The 19,590-nt window shown below is 41.9% G+C and overlaps 1 protein-coding gene across 2 annotated transcripts in view; it reads right to left on the reverse strand.

Annotated features, from left to right (window-relative positions):
• Nucleotides 1-19,590, reverse strand: part of PEX14 (peroxisomal biogenesis factor 14) — a 137,113-nt gene that overhangs the window by 27,052 nt on the left and 90,471 nt on the right. For both annotated transcript variants that reach the window (XM_030878772.3, XM_060283214.2), the window contains one exon: nucleotides 516-644. In XM_030878772.3, the coding sequence (XP_030734632.1) occupies nucleotides 516-644 (129 nt within the window). The remainder of the gene's footprint in view (nucleotides 1-515; nucleotides 645-19,590) is intronic.

Consider the following 19,590-nt stretch of genomic DNA (forward strand, 5'->3'; position numbering starts at 1 on the left):
ATGGTATAGCCAGGACAAGGAAGGAAGGAAGGAAGAAAAGGAAGGTGGGGTGAGGAAGGCTAGCCTAAATCTACTAATATTAACTTTAAAAGATAAAACTAGGAGACAAGTTATTTCAGTGACCAAACAAGAATGCACCCATAAATCAGATGTTTATGTTCTTATTAGTGAAACAGTAACATGCAAAAAGCATTGATATAAGAAAACGGAAACTGAACCAATAAATACTTTTACAGATTCCTGCTTGAAACCAAAATCCTTGAAACAAGACAATAAACTCATTTATTCTGGTACCTTGAGTCTTAAAACCTCTGTCACATACTTAAAAGTTCGTCTAGAAGAGGATTTGGGTGTGTCACAGTCTTTTGGAAAAACCCAAGAGCCATCTCCTACTCCCAGTCCCCCACCCCCACCCCGCCACGCCTGCTGACTCTGGGAGACGTGAAGCGCTGCCCTTTGGCCAGAGTCCTGAATCCCAGTCAAGGTTAAAGCCAGAGTTTGAGCGGGTGACTTACTATATGGCTGCGAAATGAGGTGAGGGGGCTGGACAGGAACCACCTGTGTGGCTGGCCCCAAGGATGCAGGCTCATCGGCAGCCGTGCCCGACTGCTGGAAAGCCAAATCAATCTCTTCATCCGTCAGCCCTGGGGAAGAAGAGGACATAATTGCAGGTGAGTACCTTTTGCCACTGTCCATGGCTGCAACGAAATCATTTGAGAAAAGACCTTAGAGTCACAGGATGCCTAGCATCCTAGTAAGTTGCTTCCCCGATTTCGGATTCTCTGGAACCTCACTCAGCTGCAATTTAACCTTAAGCGACAGAATATTAGCCTCAACACTGCTTCCAAATGTGGCTCATTCAATTTCCTTAATTTATCCTTGAGTTTATTGCTGCTTTTGAAGTCTCTCAGTACTGCAATTCTCCATTCTTCCCCGAAAACAGATACCATCAAACTGCAAATGTGGCTCATTTTAATCTGTAATGGTGTTAAAAAAAAAAAAAAAAAAAGAGGGGAAAAAACTAACAATAATGCATGAAAACAGACAGGGAAACAAAAAACTAATTATTGGGTGAGACGACTAATTAGTCTAGATCGTTTCTGAAGACGGGAATAATTTGCTTTATTTTATGACAAATGCAGAAATAAAAAGAAAAATCAGGACTGACTGTGATTAGTATGAATGGGATAGAGAATGTAAAGAAGAAAATAAAACAAGAAAACAGATCAAAACAAGGCCAGGCCCAAACTTTCAGATGATTATTACTCTAGACTATCACAGGCTGCCTATATCGCCTTTGGCTAGTTTTTCTTTTTCCTTTTTTTAAAAAAATCCTCCCAACACTCTAAACCACAGTGCACTTGGGACATCAGGAAATTGCAGGGCGCCATCTGCAGTGGCTATGACATGTGGAGAGGCTTTGCCCAAGGAGGAATAAAAGGCAAGTGAAAAACCCAGGAAGACATTTCCAGTGGGCGCACAGCTGGAATATTTCAACAGGTCGGAGGCAGACCAGGGACGCCGGCTCTGGGGGAAGAGGACGAGGGCACTGACCAATCCAAAGCATCTGCACGAGGAGTGGCGCACAGGTGTGAGAGAGACTTCCCCACAGGGCAGCTCTGTGTCGCAGGGGAAGCAGCCGTGTGCACGGAAATGCTCCAAGTGCTGCGACTGGGAGAAGCAGGTGGGAGGTCACTGCTAGTCTTTGCAAAAGAGCACTCTGGCCGGCCTGAGCTGTTCTGGGAATCCCGACATTCAGTCCAGCCACAACACAGAACTTTTAAACTAGAGCCGAGAGCTCGTCCACATCGGGCCGGCAGCTCTCCATCGGAGGTCCGCAGCATGGTCTATCTGTCCCTGGGGGAGGTGAAGTACAAGGAGGCTCTGAGGGTCAACATCTCCCGAAGCATGGTGCCTCGAGCTCTGTGCCAAGGGGCTAGCCGGCAGAGCCCATTAATGCTCTAAGCACAGCGCTGCCCCACACTACGCTGGCATGTGAGTTGGCTGCAGCCGCCCCTCAAACTCTTCATGCCCCACCACAAGTGGTCAAGGGAGAATTCCTGAACTATTCTAAATGGCCCTGGACCCTCTCTTCTCTCTGCACCGAGCACCTGAGGTCCCTCCCCACTTAACACGGCATCCCTTTCCCTCTTTGCCCTCAGCACATGACAGAGCCCGCCAGTGGTGGGCAAGGCCACACCTCCGTGGAGTCTCAGTGCTGCTGGGTCGCCCGAGCAAGCGCACCATCCTCTCAACAGACTGACGGGGCAGAGGAGAGGCTGGCAGGGGGCAAAGAGGATCATTTACTGGCGCTTGGCACCTTCAAATACAAGAGCTGAATTTGAATACGTGGGGCTAGCCAGGGGATGTTCCTCCTCCCTAAGCCCCCAGCTTGCTGCAAAAGGACCGCTTTACTGTGATGTCACCTCCCAAGGACAGGGGCAGGAGAGACAGACGAGCCGGGCAAACACAGAGAACACACTTCACTGAGCGAGCGCCTCCCAGGCTCCAGCCCGGGTACTGACTGCCAGTCACTCCTCGGTAGAAAGGGGAACCCCTTTCAGAGTTCTAGTAGGAAAGACACGGTTTTAACCAGTCATAATCAGCCATGAAAGAAGACAGTGGCACATGCGGCATCAGCACGAGCTACTGGTCACTGGTACACAATGGGACTTCATAAAGCTGGTGGTTCGTGTGCCTTGTCAGCCACTGGCTGCAAATGAGGATAATTTTCCCAAAAGGAGCATTCGGTTGCATTCTCATTTTCCCTTTTGGCTCTTTCAAATATAAACAAGTACCATAATGTTTAACGCTGGGGAAATATACAGCAAGTTACAGGCTATGCTGCAGCCCTGAGAGCTGGAGCTGGTTAAAGGGACAGGACTCCCTGACCACTGTCCTGCCCTCTGGCCCTGAGCTTTTACGAAGCCTATTTTCCTAATAAAACATATCCCTTGCATTATTGCAGCCAAGCCCACTAGTGAAGCCCCGGTTTAAAGGGCATCAGCACTTCCTTCCAAGCTCTTGTTTTATACAGACCTTATCATTTGATGCTCTAAATTTACATTGGCTGGAATTCTGATATCCCTAGTTCTCTGGAGAGTCAGAATTTTGATTTAGTTACAGAAAATGAATCACTTTTCTTCTTTTTTAAAAAAATAAGCATTTTAACGATCTCAGTGAATAAGATAATTTCAGAGCTGGGCCATTATCCTAGCCATTGCCCTTATTTAACAGATTAAAAAACAAAAAAACAAAACATTGAGGGCTAAGAAGGGTGAAAACTATGTCTCAAATCATACTAGTAAAAGCCTGGTGATGCCAGATGAAACCCCAGCCCGGTGACTTCCCACTACAGCGCAGAGTTACAACACATCAAAATGATGCCTAAAGTCTTCAATCTTGTTAAAGAAAATATGAGGACTAATTTGTCTTCCCCCAGCCCCGCCCCCACCGGCACCCCATCCATAGGAAGAACCAGTGAATGCTGTTTTGGGGCTATCCCAAAACAACACAGGAACCTAACACCTGGGTCCTATTTGCAAATGACACCTGGACAACTTTTTGAACACTACCAGAGTGACAAGATAGAGCGACCTCATCTCCTTCTAATATTCTAATCAAATAAATCCAAAGGCCTCTCACAGACTGGTGCCTACGCTTCCCTTAGTGGCCTTTTCCTCTGGAGTGTCCCCAGCTTTGGGAAGATTGACTCTGCAAGACTCAAGTGATTCATCTGGGACTCACAGAGCCTGAGGTGGGGAGGAGTGTCATTCCTTTCAGGTATCTACCACTCACCAGCTCCTGGCGCTGAAAGGACCCTGCCTTTAGGGATGGGGTACTGCCTTAGGGCCCACACATAAGACAGCCAGGTTCTCACCCACCCCCACTGAGATAAACAGTGGAGAACTTCGATTGAGACCTTGCAGAATCCAAAAGGTTAAAAGGAATAATAAAGGAAACTGCCGATTGTAAGTGAATTATATTTGGCTCTGAAAGCTGAGGCACAGGCTATATTGTAAAAGGCAGCTCTTTGCGTTGTTTACCATCACCCTGACTAATGCAGACCTTTTTTTTGTTTTTGTTTTAAATAATCTCATGCAAATTAGACACACATACTTCCTTCCAGTTGATTGCTATCTGCAATCTAACCGCAGAGGGACTGAGCAAGGGCTGAGCAGAGGAGAGACAGGAGGAAAGGGTGTCACTGTCCTGTGGCAGGCAAACCTCCTCCCCTCCCATCCCTGACTCACATGTCCTTTAGCTGCTGCCTTTGGAAGAATGAGCCAATTTTAATAAAGCCTAAAATTTTCTTTTAGCACTAGCACTTTGCATTTAGATGTTCTCTCAGTAACTTCACCTCTGCTACTTGGTGATTCCAGGAGCTACCAGCCCCTCCCCCAGCCTGTGACACTGACAATTAAACTATGTTATTGATAGAGAGCAAAACTAAGGAAGTCCTGCTCGGTTATTCCATCCACTCACTAGCTTTACTCAAGAGGAGGAGAAACGGAAGAGGGGACTTGTCTGAGGTGAGCAGATGGAGCAGGACGCCTGCCTCTATCATTTCACCTTTAAGACCCCAGCTGCCTGATCTGCAAAGCTGCGCTCAATTCAAAGCGAGCCGTGCAGACGAAGACCCGGAGCCAGGACGGACTGCTAGTTCCCTCGGTTCTCTGGAATCTACTTCTCCAAACAGCTCCCTTTCCCAGGAGACTGCCCCTGTGTAGATGCTGGGCCAAGGGCTTCTCTTCCATCACTTTCTCCAGGGTGGGATTCTTTTAAAAGAACAGAAACAAGAGAGCTACATTCTATTGATTAATAAAGCCCCGTGTTACTGCTGCAGCAGCTGAAGTCAACGGCCTCCGGGCTGCCACACCTGTTTACTTTTATCCTTCAGAAGATAAACAAAATTGTTTAAAGATTCCTATTAAAATGCAAACAGAACCAAACCAGTTGACTGTGTAAGCTGCAGCCAACTGGCTCACAGTGCCACTGGGTCCTTTCCCACCACTCAGCTCAGACAAACCGGGCACCGGGGAGGGCTGATTTTTTTCTGTGGGACTGGCGGTTCAAGAGCTTCTCAGAATAAGGAGCCTCAACTCTCTCCCCAGTGACCGCTGGGCACTGCCCCAGGGCCTGGCTCCATGCAGGGGGAGAAGAAAGAGAGATGACAGCAGACAGCAGTGTTCTCTGTATCCCTCAGGTCAAACCACCACCAGGACAGCAGGGTTAGGAATAGTTTGGATATAAGCAAGGTGATGAACGCCTGACAGCACCTTCCGGCCCAGTCCGAGTATTATAATAAAAATGTGGAGTCTGATGGGGACTAGGGAACAGGGCCAGAGGGCCAGTGGCAACGGGCAGCAGTTATGGGCTGGCCACTCGGCCGTCTTCCTCCCCCGCCCCGTCGCAGTCCCTCTATTTACAGGACTTGGGAGATTCATCTGGGACGCAGGGAGACTGAGCACGGGTCACCTCTCTCGGAACACAGCTAGTTATCTACCCAGGCACTCTGGGAGGAGATGAGGCAGAGAAGACAGCTGGCTAAAAATACTCCCCAAATTAAAAGAAAAATCAACTCTCTCAGAAAAGGTTAGGGGAGGAGAAAGGGAAAAAGTATTTTTATTTTATTTTATTAACATTTTGTTGGAACAGTGGAGTACAATAAGGACTCTCAGAGCCTCTAAAAGTCGTTGGATGACCTGTAGACCCCTATTTCCCAGTGCCTTGTATAAAATTGAATTTTTTAAACATAAATTACACGTAATGACGACACTGTAAAAACTAACAGTAATGGAAAGCTGTGCTGTATTTCATTAGCCTGTATTATTCCGTGCCACCTGATCCAGCCGGGCCTTGTTTATGAGTTAGTGTGTTAGCAGATGCCGATGGAAGCATTTGCTTCGACCTTGCTCTTCTCATTGGGGCATGAAATTACGACGGCAGCACCTTGATATTACAGCCATAAATACAGTAAACTGCAAATTTAAGCCAACGGCTCCTATTGTCTCTGAACATAAAGCTGATCGGTATTTATTTAAAAGGAGAACAAAAAAAATATTATATATCACCTTGTTTATGAGGCCTCCCCCACCCACTTTCTTATCCCCTCCCCCCAGCCCCCCAACCTAATTCACTTGGTTAAAATATTAAGCAAATAAGCCAAATGCTTTCTTCTCTGCTGACTGACTATTCCCAAGCAGCAAAAACAGTTTTTGAGAAAACTAGTTCCAAATATCATCGCCCTGAATGGGTTTTTATAAAAATTGATCTGATGGTGGGGCCCGGTTCCCACCATCTTGATGTTGATACGTAAATTCAAGAACAAGACTTGACACTCTCCCCTCTCCTTAAATAAGGAAGCTCAAACAACAGGAGAAAAAGTTGCTGATGATGCCCTGAAACAGAATGTCCTCTCAGTATCCTTCTAAAAATCGTTAGACAGAAATGCTATTTCAAAAAGCAGCGGGGACTTCCCTGGTGGCACAGTGGTTAAGAGTCCGCCTGCCAATGCAGGGGACACGGGTTCGAGCCCTGGTCTGGGAAGATCCCGCATGCCGCGGAGCAACTAAGCCCATCCTCACAACTGCTGAAGCCCATGCTCCGCAACAAGAGAAGCCACCGCAATGAGAAGCCTGCACACGGCAACGAAGCGTAGACCCCCGCTGGCCGCAACTAGAGAGAGCCCGCGTGCAGCAACGAAGACCCAACGCAGCCAATAAATAAATAATTTTAAAAAGGCAGCAAAACACTGCCTCTTGCCACCTAAGGAAAGAAAGATATCTAATCAAGAATATAATTCTCATCTCAACACAGAGAGCCGGGAACCTCTCATTAAAACTTGCACCAATCCCTCCTTATCCCAGGGGACCATAAAGACACTATATCCTTTAAATACATTAAATGTGCAAGAAAAATAAACACAAAGACAAAAGGACACTGGATATCACCCAGCCACGTGGAGTATAAATCACCGAGTAAAAAGCCAGCGCAAAATGTACTGCACTGCTAGCTCAGAGACTGAGCAACCAGCCAGGCTTGGTCCACCATCAATCTAAAAGAGAAGGCAGCTCTGCTTTCCTAATGTCAGTGGGAGAGGATCTCTGTGCCGCTCAGAGAGGCAGAAGAGAGATGTAAACTCTCAGCCAAGTCCAAGTTCGCAGGTTTCAAAGGGTTAGTGGTGAAAATGGCAGAATATGAGCAGGCAAGCTCCGCAGCCACTACCAGTGAAGCGTGCAGAAGGACGATTTTAGCAGAGAACTAAATGCAAGTTCTAGGGAGCAGTTTTATTCCAAATCAGACAGGATGGGGTCACAGAAGCCAGGGCCCAGTACTATCAATGACATGGCCAAATCAACCAAGATCAAAAGTTTTTGCACATTTACTTCCAATACGTTACTCTACAAGGTAGACGGACTCCCTTGGAGCCCTAAATTATTTCAGCCACACTCATTCAGCTTAGCTCCTTCCGCATAAGGAGGAAACTTCCCTATAAAATTTATTGAGCTTCTCTGGGGAGTAGTATAACTGGTGAACAAGACAGAAGTGAGCTGCCCCTCTGTGTAACACAAATTGAGATCTCTCATGTGAAAGACTGGGAGGGTTTCCAATCAGCATCTGTGATGTCTATTTTTACATCTATAGTCTAAAGGTCTTTTTTTTTTTTCTTTTAATCCCTCTCTGCTAAATTAAAAACAAAAACAAAGAGGAGTTGCTCCTCATATTTGATCATCAATTCCAAGGCACGACAAACATTGCTGCCGGCTGTCCCGGACAGCAGCGTCTAACCCTACAGGGTCCTTGGCAACAGGCGGGGAAGTCAGCCCTTCCCACAGTGCAGTGAACAAGCCCTAGGGAAAGGAACGTGTCTTAAAGACTGAGGAGTAGGATAATCAGGAATCACTGCTACTTGAATGCCAAAGGCCAGGAAAGCCAAACGTATGGTTGTACATATGTGGGAAAGCCAAGTAAATATATACCTTTAACTATACTTGAAACTTGCTCCTTTTAGAAGAGGCAGTGAAGTTTTTTTAAAGAAAAAGAAAAATTCACCTTTGACAACCAAAGTAATTCAGATCTGAAAGAAAAGTTGAAGCTCATCTAGTCTATCTCCTGTTCTTTTTGTTTTCCTTTCCTTCTGTTTTACAGATCAAGATAAGAGAACATGGAGAGGGGCAGTGACTTTACTCACAGCCATGGTGAGCCCAGGGGCAGAACCAGACTCCCAACACAGCGCTCTTTTTACTGCTCTGGAGGGATCACGAGAGGGTGGCCTGACACGCCTGCTCCCCACTCTGCTATCTGACACAGCACATTTTAAATAAGCAAACTCTTAGAACCAACAACCTCAAAGACAAGGAAAAACGAAAAGGACATATGGAACATGGGGAAAACTAGGTGAAGGGTACATGGGACCTCTGTGTTAAATAAAAGAATCTATGTATGCACAAACACATCTATGTAGTTGTGTGTACATGCATAAAATAAAGACAGACAAGAAACAGGTAATGCTGGTCCCAGATGGAGAGGAGACTGGTAGCTGGGGACACAGAGTGAAGGCAGACTTTTCACTGTATATTCTTAGGAACTGTGTCCCATGTGAACATATTTCTGATTCAAAAGAATAAATTAATTTTTAAGAACAAAGAAAATAAGTGGAGGGAGAAAAAAAACATTAATCGTGAACAAAATCACTTAGAATGGTTATCCCCATTTTCTGGAAGAGAAAAACCAAGACAGAAATAGGTGCAGAGATGTACCCAGGAGCTGGGATTAGAATGACATCCGCAGTATCTAATTTCTTGCTTAACCCACTGTGGCTGTACCACCAGCAGCCAAGTACAAGGTGGCTTTTTTTTTTTTAATTGTGTTTTTAAAAGGCAGGCATCTGTTCTATTTTGACACATCCTGGCTGCCCAAATGTTTCTTTCAGCTCTAAATATTTGCTTCACCAATGGAAATGTTTCCATCACTGCAACAAAACAAACATTTGCTTTGGGATGGTAGGGACAGCCATACGCCGTTTCATATGTTACTTGAAACAGCCTGATTTGGGAAACAACCCTACTGTAGGATGCAAACCTAGGTGGAGATTTTTGTTCTTTAAAGAAAACCCCATCACAAGAGTTCCATGCACCAAGGTACACTCTTTGTCACTTAGCTGAATGCTACAAAAGTCCAATGTTCGTGTGGGGTTTTCTTTTACATCTTGAATCTTAAACATATGATCAGAAGGTTTGTTATTTGGCATTCAACTTACTTCTTGAAGTTTTAAATTACCATGCAGCTATCAGATTTTTTTTTAAAGTCCTCATATTAATCTGATATGAACACATTAAAACATGTTATGTTCTAATAGGTCAATACATTATTTTGTCACCGCCTATTTGTGTAGCTCCAATGAATCTGGTATTGGTTGCTATTGTCAACATTATTAGTGTAGAGATAAATATTAAGTACTCAACCACATCTATAAATATTTGAGTGCTTATTTTGCTAGGCAATGTGAGAGAGCCAAGACTTCATCTTCCCGACCTGTTAAATGGCAGCTTCCCTCTTCCCCCCCAATTTCTCCCATTGGATGAGTACTTTGTCTATCTTCTAAGTACAATATAACACATGTAATATTATGATATGCAGACATATGATATATAAAACACAGAAATATCTATTGATAAAAATAGCACGTCAACTACAGAAAACATGGAAAATAAAAGAAAGCATAGAGAAAAGTTAAAAATCACTCATATTTCCACTCTCCAACCATAATAATAGCCAAAACTGACTAAGACCAAGTGTCAAAGAGTTTTAGGAGCTTTTCATTTTCTTTTCGCTGTGCCGTGCAGCTTGCAGGAACTTAGTTCTGCGACCAGGGATTGAACCCGGGCCACGACAGTGAAACCATCCTGAGTCCTAACCACGGGATAGGGAATTCCTGAGGAGCTTTTTACATTTTTAACTCTGAATCCCAACACTACCCTTTGCAGGGCCATGGAGATGCACAACTCCAGGCCCCACATCACTGTGTTTGTGGCATCGTGGACCCATGCAGCTCATAACCCAAGTGGCCACAAGTGGCAACAGTGCTTTATTCTCCCCACCTCGCAGATGGGGAAGCGAGGCGCAAGGACAGTAAAGCCACTCCCCGAAGGTCCTGGTGCCGCGGGCAGGGAGCAGGCTTCAGAGCCCAAGTTCTTCCTCACAACTCCACACAACTCAAGAGGAAACAGTCCAAATCTCTGTTTCAGTTGAAAGGAACACTGATATCCCTGACCTCTAGCATATCACTCACATGTATTGGTCAAGTTATTAAGACTGATTTTTTTTCAAATTAAAAATGATTTTTGAATGAGAATACCCAAAGCTGGCGAGGGTGCTGTGGAAGAGCAAACTGAGCAGTTTCTAGAAGACAATTCGGCACTCGATCTCAAGAGTATTTAAAAATGTTCAGACCCTTTGACGATTTTACTCCTAAGAAATAATAACATAACGTAGTGTAAGACTAATAAACGAAGATGGCTTGTCACCATATTTTGAATAACAGCAAAAAATTTGAACAACGTAAATGTCCAAAGAGAAATGATTAGACAAATTATGACATATTTCAGTAATGTAATATTATTCAAATGCTCACAGTCATATGGACAATTTTTGATGGCATGGGAAAATGCTTTTGATACATTAAGACATAAAAAAGCAGGTGGTGTTATATTCCTAGCATGATCTCAATTATAATACATTTTTTAAAAAGCACAAAAGGAAGCAGTTTTGCATCATTTTTAACTTAATCTGAATTCAACTTATACACGTTCAGAAGGAAGGAGTGAAGGAAAAATGACACTATCAGCAGTGGAGAGGGGTCTACACTGTCATTCAACAAGTGCTGTGTCTTCAAGTAAGCATGAGACAGGAGGTCTGAATTTACTGTCCGCTCATCAGCTCATTCCCGCACACGCTGGTAGTCTGAGCACCCTGCTGCAGGGTGTTTTCTCCCCATACATCTTGGCACCCCTATGCAAAGCCAGCCATGTCATCTGGTGTCAAACCAAAGGTCTAGTTCACTGTGAAGGAAAATGTGGCTGCACTGGCCTTACTGAAAGGTAATACACCAGTCCCCTGCATCACATCTTTCTAAGGGATTTTGGACATTCTTTTAAAAATTAATATTTAATAGATATATTCCCATAGTACAATTCTGTATTCTAAAATGCAAAACAGTGAAAAGTTAAGTCTCCTTTCCACTCCTGTAACCAGGCCACCTAGTTATATCTTCCAGAGGCCACCACTGCTACTAGTTTCTTATATACCTTCTAAAGGTAGTCCATGAATATGAAAGTGCGTTCATATATTCATATATTTTATATATTATACATGCGTATGTATTTATGTGTATACATATATATTTCTAATACAAATAATAGCATGGTATAAATACTGCTCTACACCTTGCTATTTTTAATTACTATATCTTAGAGAGCATTCCATACTATTAGTATCTATAGAGCCCTCCCACTCTGTTTAACAGCTATAAGGTAAGGTATTCCATCATATGGATGTACCACAACTTAACTTGTCCCTTATTGTACTTTTACTGTTATAAACAAAGCCCCAATACAAGGCCTTGTATGTGCCATTTGTACATGTGCAAGTATGTTCCTGGAAGTAGACTCAGATAGGTGCCGTTTAAATTTTGATAAATATTGACAAACTGCCCTTCTTAGAGGTTATTTCCCCTTACATTCCCACCAGTGTGTGCGTGTCTGTTTCCTACAACTTTGCCTACGTGATCTTATCAAAGTTTTTTATCTTTGTCATTCTGAAAGGTAAAAAGATGGTCTCACTGTAGTTTTATTTTTTTCTCACTGTAGTTTTAAATAAACATTTCTTGGTGTTCTATAAACATACAGAAAAGCATGCAAACATTAAGTGTACAGCTTAATGAATTTTCACACAGTGAAACATCCATGTAACTACCACTCAGATCAAAACTAGAACACCTTCAGGTGCATTCCTCTTGTTCCCTCCCAGTGGCCACTTAACTTCTAATACCACAGGTCAAGTTGACTTATTTTGGAACTTTATATAAATAGAATAACACAGGAAGCAGTCTTTTACAAAGGGCTTCTTTCACTCAACATTATGCTTGAGAGATTCATCCATGCTGTTGCACACAACCATGGTTCTTTCACTCTAACTACTGTGTAGTATTCTTATATAGGATAAGAATGAACCACAATTTATCTGTTTCTAGTTTTGAACAATCTATATAATTACTGCTGCCATCAAGATCCTTATACATATATTTTAGAGGGGAACTGCTGGACCATATGGGGTATGCATACTTTAACAGATACTGCCAACAGTTCCAAAGTGGTTACACCAACTCACACTTAGACCAAGAGTACCTCCAACACCAAAGCTCCCAGTTTTTTCAATTTTAGCCATTCTGGTGGGTGTAAAGTGTTATCTCATTCTGATTTTAATTTGCATTTCTCTGTTGACTAATGAGGTTGAACATCTTTTTTTTTTATATTTACTGTCTTTATTGGGTACAGTGTCATATATATATATATATATGTATAATATTCATATACAACTATATAAATATGGTATATTTACCTATATATAATATGGAAAGTTTGTTAACTGTATTGTTAGAATCTTGATTGTTTCGTCTGTTTGTACTACCAATTATTGAGGATGATGTTTTAAAACTTTCCATTATGATAGATTTGTCTAGTTCTCCATTCAGTCTGTCCATTTTTGCTTTGGGTATATTGAAACTACGTTACTAGGGACATACATACATAGAAACGTTAAATCTTCCTGGTGCTTGACCATTCTGAAATTTCTTTATTTCTCACTCCACGTTTAAGTCTATCTTGTCTGATATTAGTACCAGGTTACTTTTGGTTAATGTTTGCATGGTATCTTTCCCCATCATTTTACTTTTTTAATCCTTTGTTTTTTCATTAAAGGTGTGTTTGATGAATGGAGCTTAGTTGTTTGGGTTTTTTTTTTTAATTCAATCTTGACAAACTCTGCTTTTAATGGAATATTTAGTCTATTTACATTTAATGTAAATATTAAAATTTTAAAGTTTATATCTTTCATCTTACAATTCATTTTCCTTTTGACCCATTTAATGTCCTCTTTTCGTTCTTCTTGCCAACCTTTTAAAATTCAGTTTTTCCCTCTACTAGCTTGTAGTCAAGGTGGGTTTTGATGGATTTCTCCACCGTCAAGTTACTACCTTCCCTTCTGTAGTTGTTAGATAGCTTGGAGGCGGGAGATACTTGGCTATTTCTCTTCGAACTTTCACCCTCTAATTTTAGCACCTCAGTAGATGATCTTGTCTGCAGTGATAATTACTGTGGTATTTGATGGGGGACCCTCAATTTTTTTTTTTTTTTTTGGTAACGAAATAAATCACTAAGTATATTTAATGTCAATAGCCACACACATTTAACATCTACTGGTACTTATTTTCACTACCTGTTAGATGTGTATATCCTCCCAAGATGTACATGGACTATTTCAGCAAGTCTACATTGCTACAATATGCTGTGGTAAGTTACCTGGATATGAGAAATGGGGTTTCAGCGAAGCTATAAATAGAAGAATAACAGACTCTGTGAATATCAAGACATTCTACTGTGGCTCACTATAATAGTTTTCTATCAATCTTCAATGAGACAATAGTATAAAGCACTTTGTAAATTTTCAAGTGATTTAATATGTAAACTACAATTTGGTTATAGAATATAATTCAAAGTATACATGATTTTTCAAATTTAAAATATTGTTGTTTCTTTGCCACATGGCTCAATGTGTTATGAATGAAAAGAACATTTTTCATCTGATAGGGACCCTCAATTTTTAAAAGTAAAAGGGGTCCTGAGACTAAGATGTGTAAGAAGCAGTGCCCTAGATATCACCGTACATCCTTGACTTACTGAAGTTCCATATAAATGAGAAATTTACCACTTCATCAACAATTCTAATACTCAGAACACTTTCACTCCCTCCTACCACCTTTTGTGCTATTGCTATACATTTCAATCATACATGTATTTTAAACATTATTTTACACAGCCCATATTCATTTCATTTTGCCCTTTCACCAGCCTATATTAATTTCTCTTTGCCCTTCCTATATTTGTGTCTTCATGTAGGATCATTTTCTTTCTGACTGAAAATTCCATTAGTATTTCTTTCAGTGCAGGTGTGCTGGCAATGAATTCTCAGTTTTGTTTATCTAGAAATGTATCCTTCACTTTTGAAAAGTGTTCTATTATGAAATAATTTCAGACTTAGAGAAAAAGTGCAAGAATAGTAGAAAGAACTCTCATATCTTTCACCCAGATTCTTCAAATCTTAAATTTATCACTTTGTACTATAATTCTCTATAAATCTGTCTATATAAGTATTTTCCCTGAACTGTCTGAGACTAAGTTACAGACATGATGCCCCCTTTCCCCTAAATATTTCAGTATTCCTTTCCTGATTTGGGGGGGGGGGAGTACATGCTCGTACATAATCACAGTATAATTATCAAAATCAGGGAGTTAATATTGTCAAATTTATACCTGTAACTCAGACCTCTCCTCATACTAATGCATGTGTCCACCTGATACCTTCACCTGGATGTCTAGTAGCGATCTCAAGGTTAGTATGTCTAACACTGAGCTCCTAATCTTGCTCCACTAAACTGCACCATTCCTAGTTAATGGTAACTCCATCCTTCTAGTCACAACACCAAAAACCTTGGAGTTATCCTTAACTTCTGCTTCTCTTTCAGGCTCCGGATCTAACAAATCAGGATATTCCGTTGATTTACTTCCAAATAACAACCAGGGATCTGAGGACTTCTCCCAGCTTCGACCCCGGCTCTACAACTGTCCATTCTTAACACGGGCATCCAGGGTGATCCTGTTAAAGCTTAAATCAGATTATATCACTCTTCTGCTTAAAACCTTCTGATGATTTCTCATTTTACTAAAAGTAAAACTGAAGTTCTCACATGGATCAATACTCACTTCCTGTCAACGCTGTGACCTTACCTCTCACCACGACCCACCCACCTTGTCTACACACAAGCCTCCTTTCTGTTCCTAGAATTTGTCAGACACGCTCCTTCCTTAGGCTTTTGCACAAATGGTTCCCTTTTCCCAGAACTCTTTCTCCCCAGAAATCTGCATGGCTTGCTTCCTCATTTTCCTCAAGTTTTTACTCACGTTTCATTTTAGCAGGGCCTTTCCAGAGCGCTCCATTTAAAACTGCAACCGTCCAAGAACTCGCTACTGCTCTTCCTCCTCTTAGATTCGACTTCCCTTTTGTTGTTGTTTGCTAAATGTTTATTTCTTTCTTTGGCTGTGCCGGGTCTTAGTTGCGGCATGCGGGATCTTTAGCTGTGGCATGTGGGATCTAGCTCCCTGACCAGGGATCAAACCCAGGCCCCCTAAATTGGGAGCGTGGAGTCTTAACCACTGGACCAATAGGGAAGTTCCTCGATTTACCTTTTATTCTACTTATTGCTGTCTCTCTTCTTCCCTGACATTACAATGTAAGCTCAAGGCAGACAGGGATTTGAGGTGATTTTATGCACTGCTATATTCCCAGTACCTAGAACAGTGCTCGGGTTCTATTGGTACTTAGCAGATGTTCAATAAAACTACGTAGAAAGAGTAAATAAATAGAAACCTGATATCCAAAACACATAAAAGTAATGCTGCTAAGGTTTTGGGAGAGCCAGGTAGAGCATGGAGAAAACCCAGAGTCCCACCTTCTTGATCCCCTCTTTGCCCCTGAAGCATCTCTTTAGAACCTCCAAGGAGCCCCAGAAACCAGCGTACAAACTGTTGCCATATATTCACCCTGTGCTAAGGCACACTATTTTGTTCTTCAGCCCATGACATGCTTTGCACTCTCCAGTCTTCTGCCCCTGGGGCTCCACCCACTGCAGTAGCTTTCTCCCAGGGCTTCTCGGAGCTTGTCAGTTGTTCTGGGTTATCTCTTCCACCACCAGAGCTTTCTCTGATCACCCCAGCCAGAAGCATTTTTCTACAGTGATTACTATCTATATAATATTTCTCTGGTTGTCAAACACAGATGGCTTTCTAACCTTTCTTTTGTCTCATACAGTTTTCTAATGTTGCTGAACTTCACTGTCTGCCTCATTCATTGCAGTTTCCCCCGAAGCCTAAAACACTGACTGACTTGAAATGGGTGTGCACTGAGTGTCTGTTCATTGTGTAAGTGTAAATAAAGCGTATTTGTTTTCAGCAGACTGCACATTTTTAGTAACTCTAAAGAGGTACTTGTAACAATTGGTGACAACCCTTTCTTTCTTTCTTTTGAAAAAGACTTATTTATAATAAAACTCATTATCACTTTTACCATTAACATTTAACATTGTTTCTGAAGTTCTATCCCATGCAATAAGGCAGGACATAAAATTGAAATGTCTAAGAACTAGAAAGAAGGTCACAAAATAATCAACTGTAGACAATATGACTATATATCTAGAAAAATCAATCAAAACCATAAGAAGGTTTAATGAGATGGCTAGATACATATTTTTTAAAATTCAGAGATTGGTTAAAGATGGAGGAGCAGAAGGACATGCTCGCACTCCTTCTTGCGAGAGCACCAGAATCACAACTAAATGCTGAACAATCATCGACAGGAAGACACCGGAACTCACTAAAAAAGATACCCCACATCCGAAGACAAAGATGAAACCACAGTGAGATGGTAGGAGGGGCGCAATCACAATAAAATCAAATCCCATAACTGCTGGGTGGGTGACTCACAAACTGGAGAACACTTATACCACAGAAGTCCCCCCGCTGGAGTGAAGGTGCTGAGAGCCCCATGTCAGGCTTCCCAACCTGAGGGGTCTGGCAACAGGAGGAGGAACTCCCAGAGAATCAGACTTTGAAGGCTAGCGGGATTTGACTGCAGGACTTCGACAGGACTGGGGGAAAAAGAGACTCCGTTCTTGGAGGGCACACACAAAGTAGCGTGTGCATCAGGACCCAGGGGACAGAGCAGTGACCCCACAGGAGACCGAACCAGACATACCTGCTAGTGTTGGAGGGTCTCCTGCAGAGGCGGGGGGTGGCTGTGTCTCACTGTGAGAACAAGGACGCTGGCAGCAGAAGTTCTGGGAAGTACTCCTTGGCATGAGCCCTCCCAGAGTCCGCCATTAGCCCCACCAGAGAGCCCAGGTAGGCTCCAGTGTTCGGTGGCCTCAGGCCAAACAACCAACAGGGAGGGAACCCAGCCCCACCCATCAGCAGACAAATGGATTAAAGTTTTACTGAGCTCTACACACCAGAGCAACAGCCAGCACTACCCACCACCAGTCCCTCTCATCAGGGAACTTGCACAAACCTCTTAGATAGCCTCATCAACCAGAGGAAAGACAGCAGAAGCAAGAAGAACTACAATCCAGCAGCCTGTGGAACAAAAGCCAAATTCACAGAAAGACAGACAAGATGAAAAGGCAGAGGGCTATGTACCAGATGAAGGAACAAGATAAAACCCAAGGAAAAACAACTGAATGAAGTGGAGATAGGCAACCTTCCAGAAAAAGAATTCAGAATAATGATAGTGAAGATGATCCAGGACCTCGGAAAAAGAATGGAGGCAAAGATCGAGAAGATGCAAGAAATGTTTAACAAAGACCTAGAAGAATTAAAGAACAAACTAACAGAAATGACCTATACAATAACTGAAACGAAAACTACACTAGAAGGAATCAATAGCAGAATAACTGAGGCAGAAGAACAGATAAGTGACCTGGAAGACAGAATGGTGGAATTCACTGTGGCAGAACAGAATAAAGAAGAAAGAACGAAAAGAAATGAAGACAACCTAAGAGACCTTTGGGACAACATTAAACATAACAACATTCACATTATAGGGGTCCCAGAAGGAGAAGAGAGAGAGAAAGGACCAGAGAATGTATCTGAAGAGACTACAGTGGAAAACTCCCCTAACATGGGAAAGGAAATAGCCACCCAAGTCCAGGGAATGCAGAGAGTCCCACACAAGATAAACCCAAGGAGAAACATGCCGAGACACACAGTAATCAAAGTGGCAAAAATTAAAGACAAAGAGAAATTATTGAAAGCAGCAAGAGAAAAACGAAAAATAACATACAAGGGAACTCCCATAAGGTTAATAGCTGATTTCTCAGCAGAAACTCTACAAGCCAGAAGGGAGTGGCATAATATACTTAAAGTGATGAAAGGGAAGAACCTACAACCAAGATTACTCTACCCAGCAAGGATCTCATTCAGATTTGATGGAGAAATCAAAAGCTTTACAGACAAGCAAAAGCTAAGAGAATTCAGCAGCACCAAACCAGCTCTAAAACAAATGCTAAAGGATAGGCAGGAAACACAAGAGAAGAAAAGGACCTACAAAAACAAACCCAAAACAATAAAGAAAATGGTAACAGGAGCATACATATCGATAATTACCTTGAACGTGAATGGATTAAATGCTCCAACCAAAAGACACAGGCTCGCTGAATGGATACAAAAACAAGACCCATATATATGCTGTCTACAAGAGACCCACTTTAGACCAAGGGACGCATACAGACTGAAAGTGTGTGGATAGAAAAAGATATTCCATGGAAATCAAAAGAAAGCTGCAGTAGCAATACTCATATCTGATAAAATAGACTTTAAAATAAAGAACGTTACTAGAGACAAGGAAGGACACTACATAATGATCGAGAGATCAATCCAAGAAGATATAACAATTATAAATATATATGCACCCAACATAGAAGCACCTCAATGCATAAGGCAACTGCTAACGGCCATAAAAGAGGAAATCGACAGTAACACAATAATAGTGGGGGACTTTAACACCTCACTTACACCAATGGACAGATCATCCAGACAGAAAATTAATAATGAAACACAAGCTTTCAATGACACAGCAGACCAGATAGATTTAATTGATATTTATAGGACATTCCATCCAAAAACAGCAGATTACACTTTCTTCTCAAGTGTGCACGGAACATTCTCCAGGATAGGTCACATCTTGGGTCACAAATCAAGCCACAGTAAATTTAAGAAAATTGAAATTAAATCAAGCATCTTTTCTAATGACAATGCTATGAGATTAGAAATCAATTACAGGGAAAAAAATGTAAAAAACACAAACACATGGAGGGTAAACAATACGTTACTAAATAACCAAGAGATCATTGAAGAAATCAAAGAGGAAATCAAAAAATACCTAGAGACAAATGACAATGAAAACACGACGATCCAAAACCTATGGGATGCAGAAAAAGTAGTTCTAACAGGGAAGTTTATAGCAATACAATCCTACCTCAAGAAACAACAAACATCTCAAATTAACAATCTAACCTTACACCTAAAGGAACTAGAGAAAGAAGAACAAACAAAACCCAAAGTTAGTAGAAGGAAAGAAATCATAAAGATCAGAGCAGAAGTAAATAAAATAGAAACAAAGAAAACAATAGCAAAGATCAATAAAACTAAAAGCTGCTTCTTTGAGAAGGTAAACAAAATTGATAGATTCATCAAGAAAAAG

The sequence above is a fragment of the Globicephala melas genome, chromosome 1 (assembly GCF_963455315.2).
Source record: "Globicephala melas chromosome 1, mGloMel1.2, whole genome shotgun sequence".
In the NCBI taxonomy this organism is placed as follows: Eukaryota; Metazoa; Chordata; class Mammalia; order Artiodactyla; family Delphinidae; genus Globicephala; species Globicephala melas.